Source organism: Musca domestica, unplaced genomic scaffold, assembly GCF_030504385.1.
Source record: "Musca domestica strain aabys unplaced genomic scaffold, Musca_domestica.polishedcontigs.V.1.1 42, whole genome shotgun sequence".
NCBI classification, from domain to species: Eukaryota; Metazoa; Arthropoda; class Insecta; order Diptera; family Muscidae; genus Musca; species Musca domestica.
The window spans coordinates 8,033,968-8,049,771 of record NW_026712329.1 but is presented as its reverse complement, the minus strand read 5'-3'; the positions used below and the strand labels follow the sequence as shown (position 1 = coordinate 8,049,771).

The following is a 15,804-nucleotide window of genomic DNA, read 5'->3' as shown; positions in this document are numbered from 1 at the left end:
TTGCACTTTTTGGAATTTCAGTGGCATTACCCCGAGCTCATTTTTTAATATTTACGGTATGGAATATTGCGATATGTTCAGCTCACGAGCCATTTTTCGGCCACTGCGACGCGTGTTTCGATCAAGTCGCTTCCTTACATTTCGAACCATTTCTACTGATGTTGCTGTTTTCTTCCGTCCACTTTCTTGACGTCGGACTACGCTACCAGTGCTCTAAAGATAGCCACTTGTGGTTTTCAGCCAAATATAAAGAAGTCACACTCTCACGCTTGAATTCCATCACGTATAATTCTTTTTCTGGAAAATTCTCACCAAAATGCTTTTATACGCTTGTAAACAATATAATGAGCTGTCAGTGGAATAATTTTAACAGCTGTCGGACGAGTGGCTTAGAAATGGCAGCAGTCAGAAGTTGGTTGCAGTTTTTTTTATCTCACCCTGTATAAGCCCGCCTTCTGGTACCAAAATTGATCGGCTTTAATTTTCACTCCCACAAAGGGAACAAATTTTCATAGCAAAAATATTTATAAAATATGAAATTATTCCCTTTTTCTACATTATAATGTTTTCTGCAATTACAAGATCCAGAAAATGAAGATGATATATATCAGTAAACTCCTTTTGGTACCTCCACCACAAAAGGTCATAGTTTTGAAGAAAAATAATAACTTTTACAAAATGTGAAACTAACCTGACAGAATTTGTCTTTTGGCAAAAAGACAGAGAAACGCTTCTCTAAATAATCATTTTAAACCTTACAATATTTGATTTTTGAAGCACAATTTTTCTAAGGAAATCGAAATCTGTATGTCTTCATAGAATTGTGGTTTCTATAATTCTGGAAATTTCTTTGCATCCATGCAAATGATAAGAAATTCCACAACGGACGCCATGACACCACATAATGAAATTATATTAAAATAATAATATTAAAACAAAAACTAATTAAGTTAATGATTTATTTTTCTTCTCGTTCTCTTTTGCTCTTTCTCACATTTTTTGCATGATAATAAAATTACTTCTCGGAATCTGCAACGAACCACCTAACCATCTGTCTACCCGTCAACCCTGTCAACCTCAACAAAATACCTGGATGATGATGGCGCTGCTCTCGTGCCAATGTTTCTAATATCTTCTTACCTTCCGGATATGTGTCATGAATGCTGTGCAAATGAATGAATGAACCAACCATCCAACTAACTAACACACACACAAACGTACGAACGAATGAACGATTGCTGCTTTTGTTGAGGATACTACAGCAATTGCAAACCGTGTCCTGTAGCAAAACCCACATTCCTTTGTGGCAACGACAATAGAACGTATTCATCGTTATGCAGATTGGATTATCACAATTGCATACATGCAACATCCATAAGGATTGCCTGCAAAGGATTCTGTCCGTGCAAGGGTAAGTAGAGAATAGAAGTAACGTTGCCTTGTTGTTCTGTGTGTCCAATGTGTATCCATGTTACAGGAAATACTAATAGCGTGATGTTTTAGAACACCGCTAGAATGGAGGGGAAGTTAGTGGGTGGGTATGACGACACACTCTTAAGAGACTTAGATCACTCTAAGCAATAATACCATTAACACCCTGAAGAGTATCTTAACGGGTATAGCCGGTAACAGTATGAAGTGGAATCGTGTCTAATGAATTGAGAAATTATTGTGAACTTAAGAATGCCACTTGATGTATCTGTAATAGGTTTACGTAAATCACGTAGGAAATGCAAGAAATTTATTGGGTTAACAGGAAAGGCTTGGTCTGATGTTTAAATTGTTTTATAATATATGAAATCCATAAAAATAGTTGAAATGTATCTGTCGGTTTGCCAATACATGAATGCCCTCTGCCTTGCGTTGACCCTTTATGGAGGAGGTTCCGATCGAGTGAGCCAACATATATACCGGGTAAGATACAAAAACTGCAACAAAAAGGTAAACGCCATATCTTTTCATAAAACCGTCACACGCTGCCCGAATGTTGCTCTGCTTTATTTTGACCCATTCCCGGCGAAGCGCTTGCTTGAGGTGATCGAAACTTTGGTATTTGGTAGTGCCAACCTTGCTTTCCAAAATACTCCAGACACAATAGTCCAATTGGTATTGGTATCCGGCGATTCTGGTGGTCATTTTGCGCCGAAAATGAAGCGAGAAACCTCATCCTCAGCTGACCCCTTTGGCTGACCACTTCCGGCCAAGCGAAGCAACTCTTTAGCTCTTTTGAGTCTATGTTCTTTCTGTTGCGGTATAAGTACTTTCACTTTTTGGAATTTCAATGGCTTTGCCCGATCTGTTCAGCTCACGAGCCATTTTTCGGGCACTGCAACGCGGGCTTCGATCAAGTCGCTTCTTTACTTTTCGAACCATTTCTACTAATTTTGCTATTTATTTCCTTAACGTCGGGCTACGCTACAAGTATCACGGTAATGAGCGACGGTACTAGAGACAAATTGCCTATTCACATTTAAATGCTGGAGTGCTCTAACGATAGCCGCTTGTGGTTTTCCAGCCAAATATAAAGAAATCACACTATCACGCTTGAATTCCATCACGAATAACTTTTTTTCTGGAAAATTCTTGCCAAAATGTTTTTGTACGCTTGTAAACAATATAATGAGCTGTCACTGGAATAACAGCTGTCGGACGAGTGGCTTAGGAATGACATTAGTCTGAAGTTGGTTGCAGTTTTTTTATCTCACCTTGTATATGCGAGCTATAGCTATATCTGATCAGATTGTCCCCAAATTTGATGTACTTGCTTCTGGACTATATGAATTCTGTCGGATATGTCAAATATTCTGATGTTGGCCATTTGGTGTAAAATTAACCCGAAATCGGCTGAAGATATATGGGAGCTATATCTTAATCTGATCCGATAATCACTAATATCAATAGGGTTCGTCCTTGGGCCAAAGAAATATTGTTTGTAAAATCTTATCAATTGAGATGATAAATAAATGCAACATGCATTTTGTCCACAAGAATGCATGAACGGACGGATGGACTCCGAAAGTGATTCTATGAATATCCTCAAAACTAATCAAAAACTCGATTCCTTGCCCATGTTACAAACAAAGTCACAAAGATGTAATACCCTTACTACTTTGTGGTGTAGGGTATAAAAACTATAAGAGTGAGGGTATATGAGACTGACCCTAAAGACAAGACCTTGGTTTGAACTTAATGAAAATCTATAGCCTTGTGCAGCCAGAGTAAAAATCATTCACTAAAAATGCCACATTTTTGACACCTTCACAACATTTCCTTCCGATTTGAAATCTTTAATTTTACGTAAAGTAGAAGTAAATGTCAATTCAGCATATAGGTTATCAGTGAAGATAATAATCTCTCCTATGACATTATCCTTCCAGAAGCTAGCTACACTGCTCAATTCTGTTTCTTAACTTAATTTTAAGTTATTCTCGAATCACAAAAGCATGCCACAGAATAGAACTTTTCTCTGTATATGTTTCATTTTTTATAGTTTGTCACTGTAGTATCTACACCTACACCTGCACCTTATTCCCAACATAGTTGGAATTTCCGTTTTTACCTTCAATTTAAATTCAAATTAAATTTTATTGTCCGGTGATAAAATATCTCTTTACTTTTGTTTCGCTTGACTTGAAAGATAAATCAAGTTAAAATGTCAATGAAATGTAAGTCGAAACCATTAAAAAAAATAAACTCTCCTCCCCAAACTTCGTATTTCCTAGTCCTTTTAAAATGTTCACCGTGTACATACGATACGAATGTATGCGAGGTGTGGCTTTTGTTTTTTGTTTCGTGAAAATGTCCCAAGAAATGAACAATGTTTCAACACCTTAGACTTTTATTAGATTTTAAATGTCTTTTTGATGACTGTTCTTTGTTTAGGATTGCTCTGTGATTACAAAAGCTTTTGGGGTTATTTTAACAGGCCATAAAATATAAGCACACCTTTACGACGAGCCCAGCTGTCGTTGTGGTTTCAATATTCATTGACAGCATAAAATTTTGGCTTTATGTTGTAGTTTTCTTATCTCCGGTGAGGGGATGGAGAAATTTTTTAACCAAAATAAAAAGTATTCGGCGTTGTCATTCGTACTCATGGTTTCTAAGAAATACCAAAAGTGTTAATGCTAGGTCATGTGTGGGACATTGGAGTTGAGCTAGAGATCTTAATATCTCTATGTATGCAAAAAAAAAACTTTCTAAAAGTACAAAATACTCCATAATTTTTACCCGATTAAAAGAAAACAAATGTATTATATGACTTAGGTATGAAATCCTAGCCCTTATGTTATATAATATGAGGAGTATTGTCAAACTAAAGGAATACGTGAAGTTGTAAAATGTACTTAATTCTTCCATTGTTTCAACATTTTTAAAATAAACAAGTAAAACAGAAGCTACGTTCGGCCGGGCTGAACTTTTAATACCCTCCACCGTTTGGAAAGAACTTGAACATTTTCAAAAAAAAAAAATCTGAAAACTACCACTTAATTGAAAACCGTTATATGGGGACTATAAGAAGACGTTGACCTGCATATAAATTTTTTGTTTATAGTCTGTAGTGCCCATTACGAACTTTAAATACGAAATTTGTTACAATTTGGTGAATAATGTCGCAAAAATCATGAAAATAAGAAGTATTGGGAGGTACCGTCATTTGAGGGCTATACGAAGACGTGGACCTGCATACGATTTTTTTGCCATAAGATATAGTGCCCCTTGAAGATCTTTCAATGTGAAAAGATTCCGGTGAATAATGTTGCTGAAATCGTCAAAATACCGACTGTCTGACGTGAACCTGCATATGACAAATTTTGCAATACGCTGTAGTACCCATTACGAACTTCAGATACGAAATTCGAAATAATTCCAGTAAATAATTTTAACGACAAATCATGAAAATACCGAATATCGGGTGGTACCGTTATATAGAGGCTATACAAAAACGTAGGCCTTACCAAATTAACCTACCTACTGGTAAACTATGCATTTATGCACAATTTTAGGCTTCTATCTCAATTCATCCGAAACAGAGCGGAATTACTACAGACATGCGGACAGACAGACAGATGAACATCGCTCGATCGTCTTAGAAGTTTACGCTGAGCCAGAATATATATACTTTGTAGGGTCTATTATGAATATTTCGAGGAGTTATAAACGGAATGACAATGTTAATATACGCTCCATAGAATAGTGGAGGGTATAAAAATATGCGAATAAAAAGTTTTGGAATTGAAAAAAAAAAAATTTAAAAATGTAATTTGAAGAGTTTAATTTGTAATTTGAGAATTCCAATTGTAATTCGAATTATTTCAGTTAAAATTCGAAAATTCCAATTGTAATTCGAATTATTTCAGTTTTAATTCTAGAATTCGAGTAGTAGTTTAAATGATTCCATGTGTAATTCGAATTATTCCAATTGTAATTCGATGTATTCCATTTAAAAAAAATTATAATAATTTGAATTACAAATGGAAAGATTCGAATTACATTTGGAATAATTCGAATTAAAAATGGGATAATTCAAATTAAAACCCGAATAAGTCGAAATACAAATGGAATCAAATGGAATGGAACTACAATTGGAATAATAGTATTACAAGTGAAACAATTGAATTGCAACTGAAATAATTTGAATTACAAATGGAATTCTCTAATAATGTTACGAATCAAGAATTATTTGAATTTTAAGTAAAAAAGATGTAGTACATTTCTCGATTATCTTGAGAAATCAAGCCTTTAAACTGAATAACTACACTTAAAAGGTAGCTCTACCTTACCTCTTTATTCTAACATGGTTTCATATAACGATTGTAATACCTATTCACACATATTTAAAAATACCCCCAACAATCGGTCAACTTTTCATAACCTCAAATTCATGAAACTATGGTTTTCTGAAGCACTTCCCATAAAAAAAAACTTTTTTAATATAACCGTTATTGACGAACAAATCACTCTATCGCCACAGAAACCAAAGTCTGAGGTCACCATTGCTGCTGCTGTATGACCACCACCTATCAAAAAACCAATGAACCATTTTAACGGTTGAAAGCTAAATCACTTACACATCATTGCAAAAGTAGGTGCTTGATTTAACAGAATGTGTAACGCCACTGAATTCATATCATGTAATTTAAAAACGATGTAAACGAACATAGGTGGCTGGTGGGCATTAGCATTTTTTTACACACATAAAACAGTACTAAGGCTTTGAAGCTCATGAAAATAATAATTTAAGAGCCTCTTATAGTTTGGTCATAATAAAATATCAGGACCATAAAACCATATCCGTTAGTCTAATGAAATCACCCTAGAATCCAAGAACCTGAGTAAAAGTTTCCAAAATACATTTGTGATTTTCAAGTATGTGATGTCACTTGTATCCTAGTCAGCAAACAATTATCTAGGAGAAATGGTAAACCGCCACTGCTGTCCTATTTGTAACATCTATCCCTTGAAGCCTTTGACAAGTTAAGAATTTATTGAATTTGAATATATAAAAGATTCTTTAAGAATCTACGATTTTAATTCTGGTCCCCCCTAAAAAAAAGATAATTTCAGAATATATAATTATATATCTTGTGATCCTCAAAAAGGCTTATTTAAAAAGTTCAAGATTTTACGTTCGCTAAAGCTGCTTATATTTTCTAACACATCCAATAGTGGTACATTACAAAGTTACTTGTAAATACTCCGTATTCTGTTAGTTCTTGCAAATAGTTTTAAAAATACTCTATTACAGATCTGATAGTCTTCAAAAAATCAAATTCTTTGTCCAAGTTTGGAAATAATGTAATACAGCCCTACCAAGATGTAAACTTTATTAACGCACTCCGCCGTGTTATGTATTCGAAATGCGATAAAAATATGACAAAAATTAAAAAGTGTAACAAAAAATATCCATTTTTGTATTGGCATATTTTTAAGCGATTTTCTTAGATTTTATTCTTTTCTGGCAAGAGACCATTCCGAATTGATAAAAGTTGTGGAAATCAGTCCAGCAGTTCTTGACTTATAAGCAAAATAACTAACATCTATTTCTTTTACATATATACAGGGTGAGATAAAAAACTGCAACAAAGTCAAACACCATAATTTTTACATTTTTTAACTTTATAGAATGAAAGCAAAAAATTTTAGAATAAGTTAAGATTTGTTCGAATTGGTCATCTTTGGCAGGAATTATGACCTTCAAACGGCCAATGAAACCGCCAAACTCTGCCCGAATTTTGCTCTGCGGAATTTTGGCCCATTCACGGCGAAGCGCTTGCTTGAGGTGATCGATTCTTTGGTATTTTTTAGTGCTAACCTTGCTTTTCAAAATACTCCAGATTGGTATCCGGAGATTTTTGTGGCCATTGTGCACTGTAAATGAAGCGAGGAACCTAATTTTGTAACAATACTTGGGTGGGCGCGCTGAGTGCGATGGTGCTGAGTCCTGTTGGAATGTCCAAGGTCTGCGGCCAAAATGTTTACGTGCCCAGAGCTTAAATACACCCTCCAGAATATGTTCGCGATAATATTCGACATTTGTTCTAATGCCACGGTCGATTAATACGATGGGAGAGCGACCATCGGCTGTTATGGTGGCCCACACCATCACCATAGCCTTGAGTTCTAGTAAATTGTCTAGTTGTTGTAGGGTGCCTAAAATTCTCAATTAAGGACCAATAGACATAGAATATTTTATGAGGTTAGAATTCAGGACAGCGCTGAGGCTTAGCATTTTAGATGATTATCGGACAGCATTTAGCTGGTGAAGTGGACCACAATTTTGTGTGAAAAAATACACCCAAAGTACCCTGAATCTGCCGGTACGGTTATATAGGGACTATACCGAAACGTAGATCAGTTTCAATACTAACAACTTAAAAAGCAGTAAGTTCGGCCGAAATGGATACTACAGCCTATGACAGAAAATTGTCTGTGCGGGTCCACGTCTTCGTAAGCCCCCATATAACGGAACCGCCCATATTCGGTATTTTAATGATTTTTGCGACACTATAAACATTTTCGCAGTTTCGCATTTGAATATTGTAATAGCATGTGAAAAAGATGCCTATGCAGGTCCACGTCATCGTATAGACCCTAATATACGGCTACATTCGGCATTTTTAAGATTTTAACAGAATTTTTAACGGATTTTTTTTTGAAAATTGCCAAATTTGTACCAAATGGTGGAGGGTAATCAAAGTTCGGCCCGACCGAACTTATAGCTTTTTTACTTTTTTTCTTTTAATTTTGTTCCCTTCTCAGAATTTTCTGGAATAAATCATTTTTGTACTTCAATAATAAAATTAAATTTTGTTTATTTTTTCCTTTTCCGTTTTGCAATGCATTTTATATTCGTTGTATGGACACAATCTGCAAATTAATTTCCACGCTGCATTTACAATTTATGCACACTTTTTCAGGGCAGCCATTTCCATTGGAGTTTGTTTCTTTCTTATTTGTTTGGAATCTTAAAGCACAAAAAATTTGCTTGAAATATTAACCATTGGGCCCTTTGGCAAATATATGTTTACCCATTTTCCTGTTGCCTCTGACGGTCACACAGAACGGTGTGTTGATTCCAATTCTTATTAAATTTCCATTCTATCGCCCACAAAGTTTTCCAGGAAATAATAAATGGGAAATTCGGTATTAAATTTGTTTTCAATATCTCGTTTTTGGTATTTTCTCTTTCCAAGGAACATATTAAATACAAATTGTATGGAATTATATGAACAACAGTTTCTTGGAAAAGTGCGCTCTTGCCGAAATATCACCGTAATGTCGAATAGAATTATTCCACATTCATACCCACATACATGAGTATTGTTTAATTGATGGGAAAATATAAGTTTTATTATCTACACATTTAGTGTTGTTGAGGGGATATTTTCCTAGAACAAAATTTAAACTGTGCTTGCCATATATTTGACGTTATTTGAAACAATACAATAGTATTGGTATGTGTTGAAAATTAAATAAAGATTTTATTTGAACAGTTATTTTCAAAAACGGAAATTGGAAAGTTAATCTCTGATATCTCTCTAAATCATAACTTTATTTTGTAATGATTTGTTAATTTAATTTCGAACAACACTACCTTACTCAGCACTACAAGTAAATGGCCAATAGGAGAGATTGGTTAAAGTCTATTGCGAGTCTTAAAATCTTGAACCCAAATTTGATTGGGCCAAACATTTTGTAACACCTCGAAATATTTGTCCTGCATATGGGAATGTATATATCGATATTCTTATCTCGCCGAGATGAGTGTTAGCTATATATAATATTCCGTCCGTTTGTCCATCTTAATTTTAATTACACTGCAAGTAGCAATTTTGGCCCGATCCTCACGCGCGTGCCTTCAGCATCGACGTGCGGTTAAGGTCAGCATAAAAAAAAATCTATTGTTTTTGGAGCTGATCGCAATTTTTTTTTTATTTAGCAGAAAATTTTCCTGAATTTCTTGTTGCTCTACAAGCCACAATTATAGAGCAATCGATACGGAATCTTACAAGCAGTTAGAGTTTAAGGCTTTGGGCAGAAGCCTACAATTTAGCCTACAGTTTAATCATCGGACGATATGTAGATCATTAAATAGACCATAACTTGCATATATATTTTTACCCGATATCAAATTTATTATGCACCAAATTGGTTAATATAAACCCCCTTCACACGCGTATATATGGTGCCAGCTATCAGATACAGAATAGAAACAACTCCCTTAAATTTGATAAAAAAAATCGGTTCAGATTTGGATGTAGCTACCATACCATGCTTCATCCGACTTCATGTTTAATGTGCCTAGAAAGTGTAATATCGGCACGAATATGATGCATTTTGATGAATATCGGTGCAGATTCATCGATTCAGAGGAGGATATACATCCGATATCTTAGTTCCTTTCGGCAATATTTATTGAAGGTATTATACACAGGTCATTATCGGTCGATCCTCTCGAAATTTTGCATTGGGGTAGAGTTAGGGTCAGAATTGAAGCCTTTTGTTTTTGAAGATATTCATTTAGGGCTTCAAATGGACCAAAAAATAAAAAATCCCTGATTTTGCTGTCACTCTACAGGTCACATTTGAAAACCACACGACCCAGGTAAAATGGACCATAACTTTTGTGTGAAGTGATTTTGAATACCTGTCAGCACGACAGAGAGCGTAAATATAGGGCTGTATCTTGATTTAAACAGAAAGACGGGCAGACAGACGGACATCGTTAAATCGATATACAATTTTATGCTGATCATGAGTATATATACTTTATGGGTCTACGGCGAATATTTAGAGGTGTTACAAACGGAATGACAAATTTATCATGGCCAATTTTTCATCTATGTTGTATCTTGTGATAAAAATTAATACTACAATGTAACCTCAGACGAACTTTGCTATATCGACCAAGAATTTTATTCCGATCACAAATATTAACTTTGTAGGGTTTAATATAAAATTAAATATTTATTTTATAAATGCAATACGATATTAAAACAGTGTTTTTACGTTATGAACATTTCCCCCATATTTATTCAGAATAGCCCATAAAAGGTGTACAAACTAATGCACCCTTTGGCAAATATTTGTTGCATGTTTGTATTGCCACAAATGGCAGCACTACTGTTAAATTACCCAACATACCAAAATGGCTTGAGAATAATATTACAATAAGCTTATGAACATAAGCCTTAAGCTTGAGAAAATCTTGAGAAAACATTGAAAAATGTTTGTGTAACAAGTATAGAATAATCAAAACGGAACCCTTATTTATAAGCTTATACTTGAAATTGTAGAATAAGCTTACAAAAATAATATTAAAATAAGCTTATTTTTGTAATAGTATATAATATTATTATTTTTTTAATTTTTAATCATTTTTCACATTTTTTTCTTGATGGACATCCCAGTAGTCACTGCCTCATGTGGCCTTGATACCCTGACGCTTTCTTCTCCCTTATTTGAACTTCTGCATCTCTTCCACTAAGACTACACATCTATTGAATTCCTTCAACTTTTTGATGCTTCCAATCTGAAATGGGATTGGAATAATTTATGTGAAAGATTCCCGGATTTATTATTCATGCATACCTTAAGGGTTCGGTCCAGAAATGGGTCCTAAATTCGCGTGATTTTGTTTTTTGCCAAAGAAAATAATTTCTTGCTGACAATTTTCACAAAAAATCAAAACTAATTTGTCAACAAGGGACAGATTTGAGAAATGTTTGTGGAACATAAGTGTTTCTCAAGCATTGCTGAAAAATTATATTTTTATAATATTGTTCTCAAGCTGTATTGTATTTTTGGTATGTTGGGTAAATTCATAATAAATTTTATATATTTCCATATTTCAATTTACATTTATTGTTTTTTTTTTTTTTTGCATTACTACAAAAGTTGCATGAGGCAATATATTAAACACAGAATTCGTATAAAAGCTGTGTAAGTTTCTGATTACTCCGTCGAAGAAAATAATTAATAATAATTATTTAAATTTGTGCCAAAAGAAGCTGACTAATTTTCATCGAAGCATTATGATGAGGAAAGTTACAACCTAAATCAAAATTGTGTAATTGGATTGTAAAGGTATTATAAGGACCGAATTAGAAAATTTTCGTAGTTGATCTTAAGTTAAAATAGATATAAAAATTCCAATAAAATTATTGTACAAAAAATTGACATGATTAATTATTCTACAAAAATCAAAAAATTGAGTTGGTCCTAAATCGTAATTAAACGCAATATCACAATATGGCGTTTGTTTTGGCCAAGAAGTTCATAACGTACCATCCATGATACGATTATATAAATGTATTGCTTCCGACATTTTTTTTACCAGATTCTGTATTTTATTTCGGCTGCTTTGAGTTGTATTGTTTACTTCACGATAATGTAGAACTTCAATCCATTTCCTGTTGCCTTATAAAATATTTATTGAATTTTCAAACTGAATTCGTTTTCCTCCTCTAAGCAATAGCTTGTCGTTCTGAGTTCTTGCTTTTTTTTTTTTTTTGCACGTTATTGTTTACATTGCCATGGTTGTTTTCTTGTCCATTAGTGTGGGTTTTCCCCAGCCGGCCAGTGATAAAATATTTTCTCTGCACGTTCGTTTTTTTATTCCTTTAATTTTTACTAAATGAAAATGTTGGGTGGTCATCCTCTGTGCGGGTTAATTGATTTTTGTTAATTGAATAGTTTTTCTCATGTTCTCCCTCTTTGTTTTTTGTAATCATGTCATAGATGTTTTTTTCTATTATTTTGTAGAGATTTTCCAGCTTGCTTTTTGTGTGAGTGTTTTTGGATATCTTTGTTTTTGCCTTTGCCACTGGAAATGCCAATAACGGGGGTTTCATGGTCAGTTATAAAACCAGAGCAAGTTTTTTGCAAGCGTTAGAAAATTTTAAATATTTTCACACGCACGATTGGTTGGTAATTTGAATGTTTCCAATTTTTTTTAGCCTTGTCGAACTTTTTTTTAGCAGATGGAAAAAAAAATATCAAGAGTGGATTAAATGCCAATCAAGCGAATTCTTGTGGATTTATTAAATTTTGCTTAAATGCTTTTTCTTATTTGTGATTGAACCTATGCTAATTGCCGTGTCAGCAATTAAATAATTATATACATCGTTTAATTTGCGATCAGATTACATGAATTTCATTGCAAAAATATGATATGAAATATTTATTTAAATCAATTTTTTGTTGTTTAATTGTTAATACAAATGATGTGATGCATTGAGCAAATGTTAGCTGATTAAAATTAATGATAGACAAAAGTTTACGTGTTTTTCTCACCAGCAACAGTTGATATTGAATATGATAGAGATGGAAAAATATTAAATGGTGAAAAATGACTTAAACCGTTTGTATTTAATTGTATGGAACATATATTCAATTCTGATCACCGACTTTATGACACCCTACACAACTTTGCATATTTAGTAGAGCTACCCATAACAAATAAACCTTTTTATGGGGAATCATAATTTTGAATACGTATTATAGGCTTGAGTAGTTATAATTTAAAGCGAAAAGGAACTAATATACGGGAGGTATATCCTCCTCTTAATCGATAACCACTAAATTTGACGGAGGCATTTATGTATGGACCAATATCCATCCTATTTGAATTGATATTACACTTTTTAGGTACAATAGACGTAAAATCGGATGAAGATATATATGGGAGTTATATCCATATCTGAATCGTATACAATCTATGCCGTATCTGATAGTTGGGTCAAAATATCGTTGCTGTGGTGAGAATTTTGAGGGTTTGAGAACAAAAACACCAAATCGGATGAAACATATATATGGGAGCTACAGTTGTATCTGAACCGATTTCCACCAAATTGTACACACTTGTTTCTAGGCTCAATTTCCATGGATCCATGGATAGTGAGTATGGGCCATGGTGAGCACGTGATCCCTACGTAATGGAGGTTGGGTTGGGAAATGGTGGCGTTAGGAACGTTCAAAAACTTTAAATAAAGCACATTTAGTGCACAATAAAAAGCAAATCGGAAGAAGATATATATAGAAGGTATATCTACAGGGTGATATAAAAAACTGCAACAAAGTCAAACGCCGTATTTTCTAATTTTTTTTTAAATTTTATTGTATGAAAACAAAAAAGTCGGAAATTTATTTATTTTGACCCATTCCCGGCGAATAGTTGCTTGAGGTAATTGACACTTTGGTATTTTTAGTCCTGTTGGAATGTCCAAGGTCTCCGGACAAAATGTTTTCATGCCAAAGGGTTTAATACATCCACCAGAATATTTTCGCGATAATATTCGGCATTTATTCTAATGATACGAGCGGAGAGCGATCATTGACTGTTATGACCATTACCATGGCCGGTGCTTGAGTTCTGGTGTACAACCGAAGGTGCACATTTTGAGCTGACCTCTGTGGCAAGTAAATACGATCATTTTGTTTGTTTACAAACTGTTGGACAACGAATATTTTTTCATCGGAAAAAACCAAATTCGGCAGTTCAACGTTTTCAGCCAAGCGAAGCAACTCTTTAGATCTTCTGAGTCTATTTTCTTTCTGTTGCGGTGTAAGTTTTTGCATTTTTGGGATTTCAATGGCTTTACCCCGAGCTCATATTTTAATATTTGCCTAATGGAATATTGCGATATAATCAGCTCACGAGCCATTTTTCGGCCACTGCGACGCGGGTTTCGATCAAGTCGCTTCTTTACTTTTCGAACCATTTCTGCTGATGTTGCTGTATTCTTCCGTCCTCTTCCTTGACGTCGGACTAGGCTACCAGTACCACGGTAACGAGCGACGGTACGAGACACAAAAGATTTATTCACATTTAAATATATAGAAAATATATAGAAATCACACTATCACGCTTGAATTAAATCACGAATAACTTTTTTTTCTGGAAAATTCACACCAAAAGGCTTTTGTACGCTTGTAAACAATATAATGAGCTGTCACTGGAATAATTTTAACAGCTGTCGGACGAGTGGCATAGAAATGATTGCAGTTTTTTCGTCTCACCCTGTATATTTCCTTCAAATTTGATATAAATAGTAAATCTGGTACACCTGATGAAATAGACAAACGTAGCTTTTCGGAGCATAAGATTAAAATGGCTTCAATTACATATTCCAAATTTGTTCTAACTTGATTTATATTGCTATAGCTATATATAGCTATAGTTGTCATCCGATTTTATATTTAATACATTAATAATATTCACTAAAAAAATATTATTTAGTGGAAATATGTTTATATTAAGGCATAGCTCTCATATAATAGTTAAATTTAAACCAATCTAAAGTCGTAATAAGCATTTAAAATCAACCAGAGTTGCCATGGGGTTCCTTCAAACAAATTATCAATCTAAACGCACATTTGTTACAGGTTTCTCTGTTACATAGGGTTGGGAATGATATAATGGTCATCTCCCTGACTTTAGTCTTTCCATACTGGCCTTAATTTGTCTTACTTTCTTTAAGTTATTTCAATTAAAAATTGTTCGTTCGTTCGTTCGTTACTATATTAAAAATACTCATAAATAAATTGAAGGACTAATGCAACCAACCATTATAAATTTACTTTTACTTGACGAACAGCGATTATTATAAGTAAAATTAATCTTAGTTCTATAATGTTCTAATTCCTCATCGAATAGAAACTTAGATCAGTAATAGTTTTCACAAATATTTTCATTTCCTCCCCATTTCAGACAACATCAATGAGAAACGTCTACAACGTCTTAATGAACGACAGAATGCCTTCAATGCCAAGTATAAGAAGACCATGGAACAACAACAGGAAAAGCAACAACAACAATACAAAGAGAATAGCAACAATAACATAATAAGCAGCAGCAACAACAATGAATTCAATACCATCATGGATGTAAGTAATGCCCGATTGCTAGAGCTGTACTATTTGATTAGAATTGGACATTTGACACTCCATTCAAGTGTGCCTCAGTCAAGACAAGATGTCTCCAAGAGCATTTGCTGAATTGTGGTCAAAGTATTGGACCATGTATAGGACCTTAGTTTATTGGATGTAAACAAATTTAAACTTGTATTGATGGACAAATAATGTGGGATACACTGAAGTAAATTGTGTCTCAGTATCGCTGTGCCACTTTGTTTGTGGCTCCAGTTGTTGATATTGTAAAGAGATCAGAAAAAACAACAACCATGCAATAATCATGAAGTACAAAAACAAACAAGGTCGACATCAGGACAAATATTTACATCACTTGTATCAGGCATTTTTAATCCAAACAACAATGACATACTTGCACACATACACCCA

The 15,804-nt window shown here is 34.0% G+C and overlaps 1 protein-coding gene across 8 annotated transcripts in view; it reads left to right on the top strand.

Moving 5' to 3' along the window:
* The window catches only part of LOC109612178 (proteoglycan Cow), a 298,610-nt gene that overhangs the window by 219,802 nt on the left and 63,004 nt on the right, over positions 1–15,804 (top strand). For all 8 annotated transcript variants that reach the window (XM_059127027.1, XM_059127032.1, XM_059127034.1 and 5 more), the window contains exons 6-7: positions 1,263–1,411; positions 15,215–15,390. In XM_059127027.1, the coding sequence (XP_058983010.1) occupies positions 1,263–1,411; positions 15,215–15,390 (325 nt within the window). The remainder of the gene's footprint in view (positions 1–1,262; positions 1,412–15,214; positions 15,391–15,804) is intronic.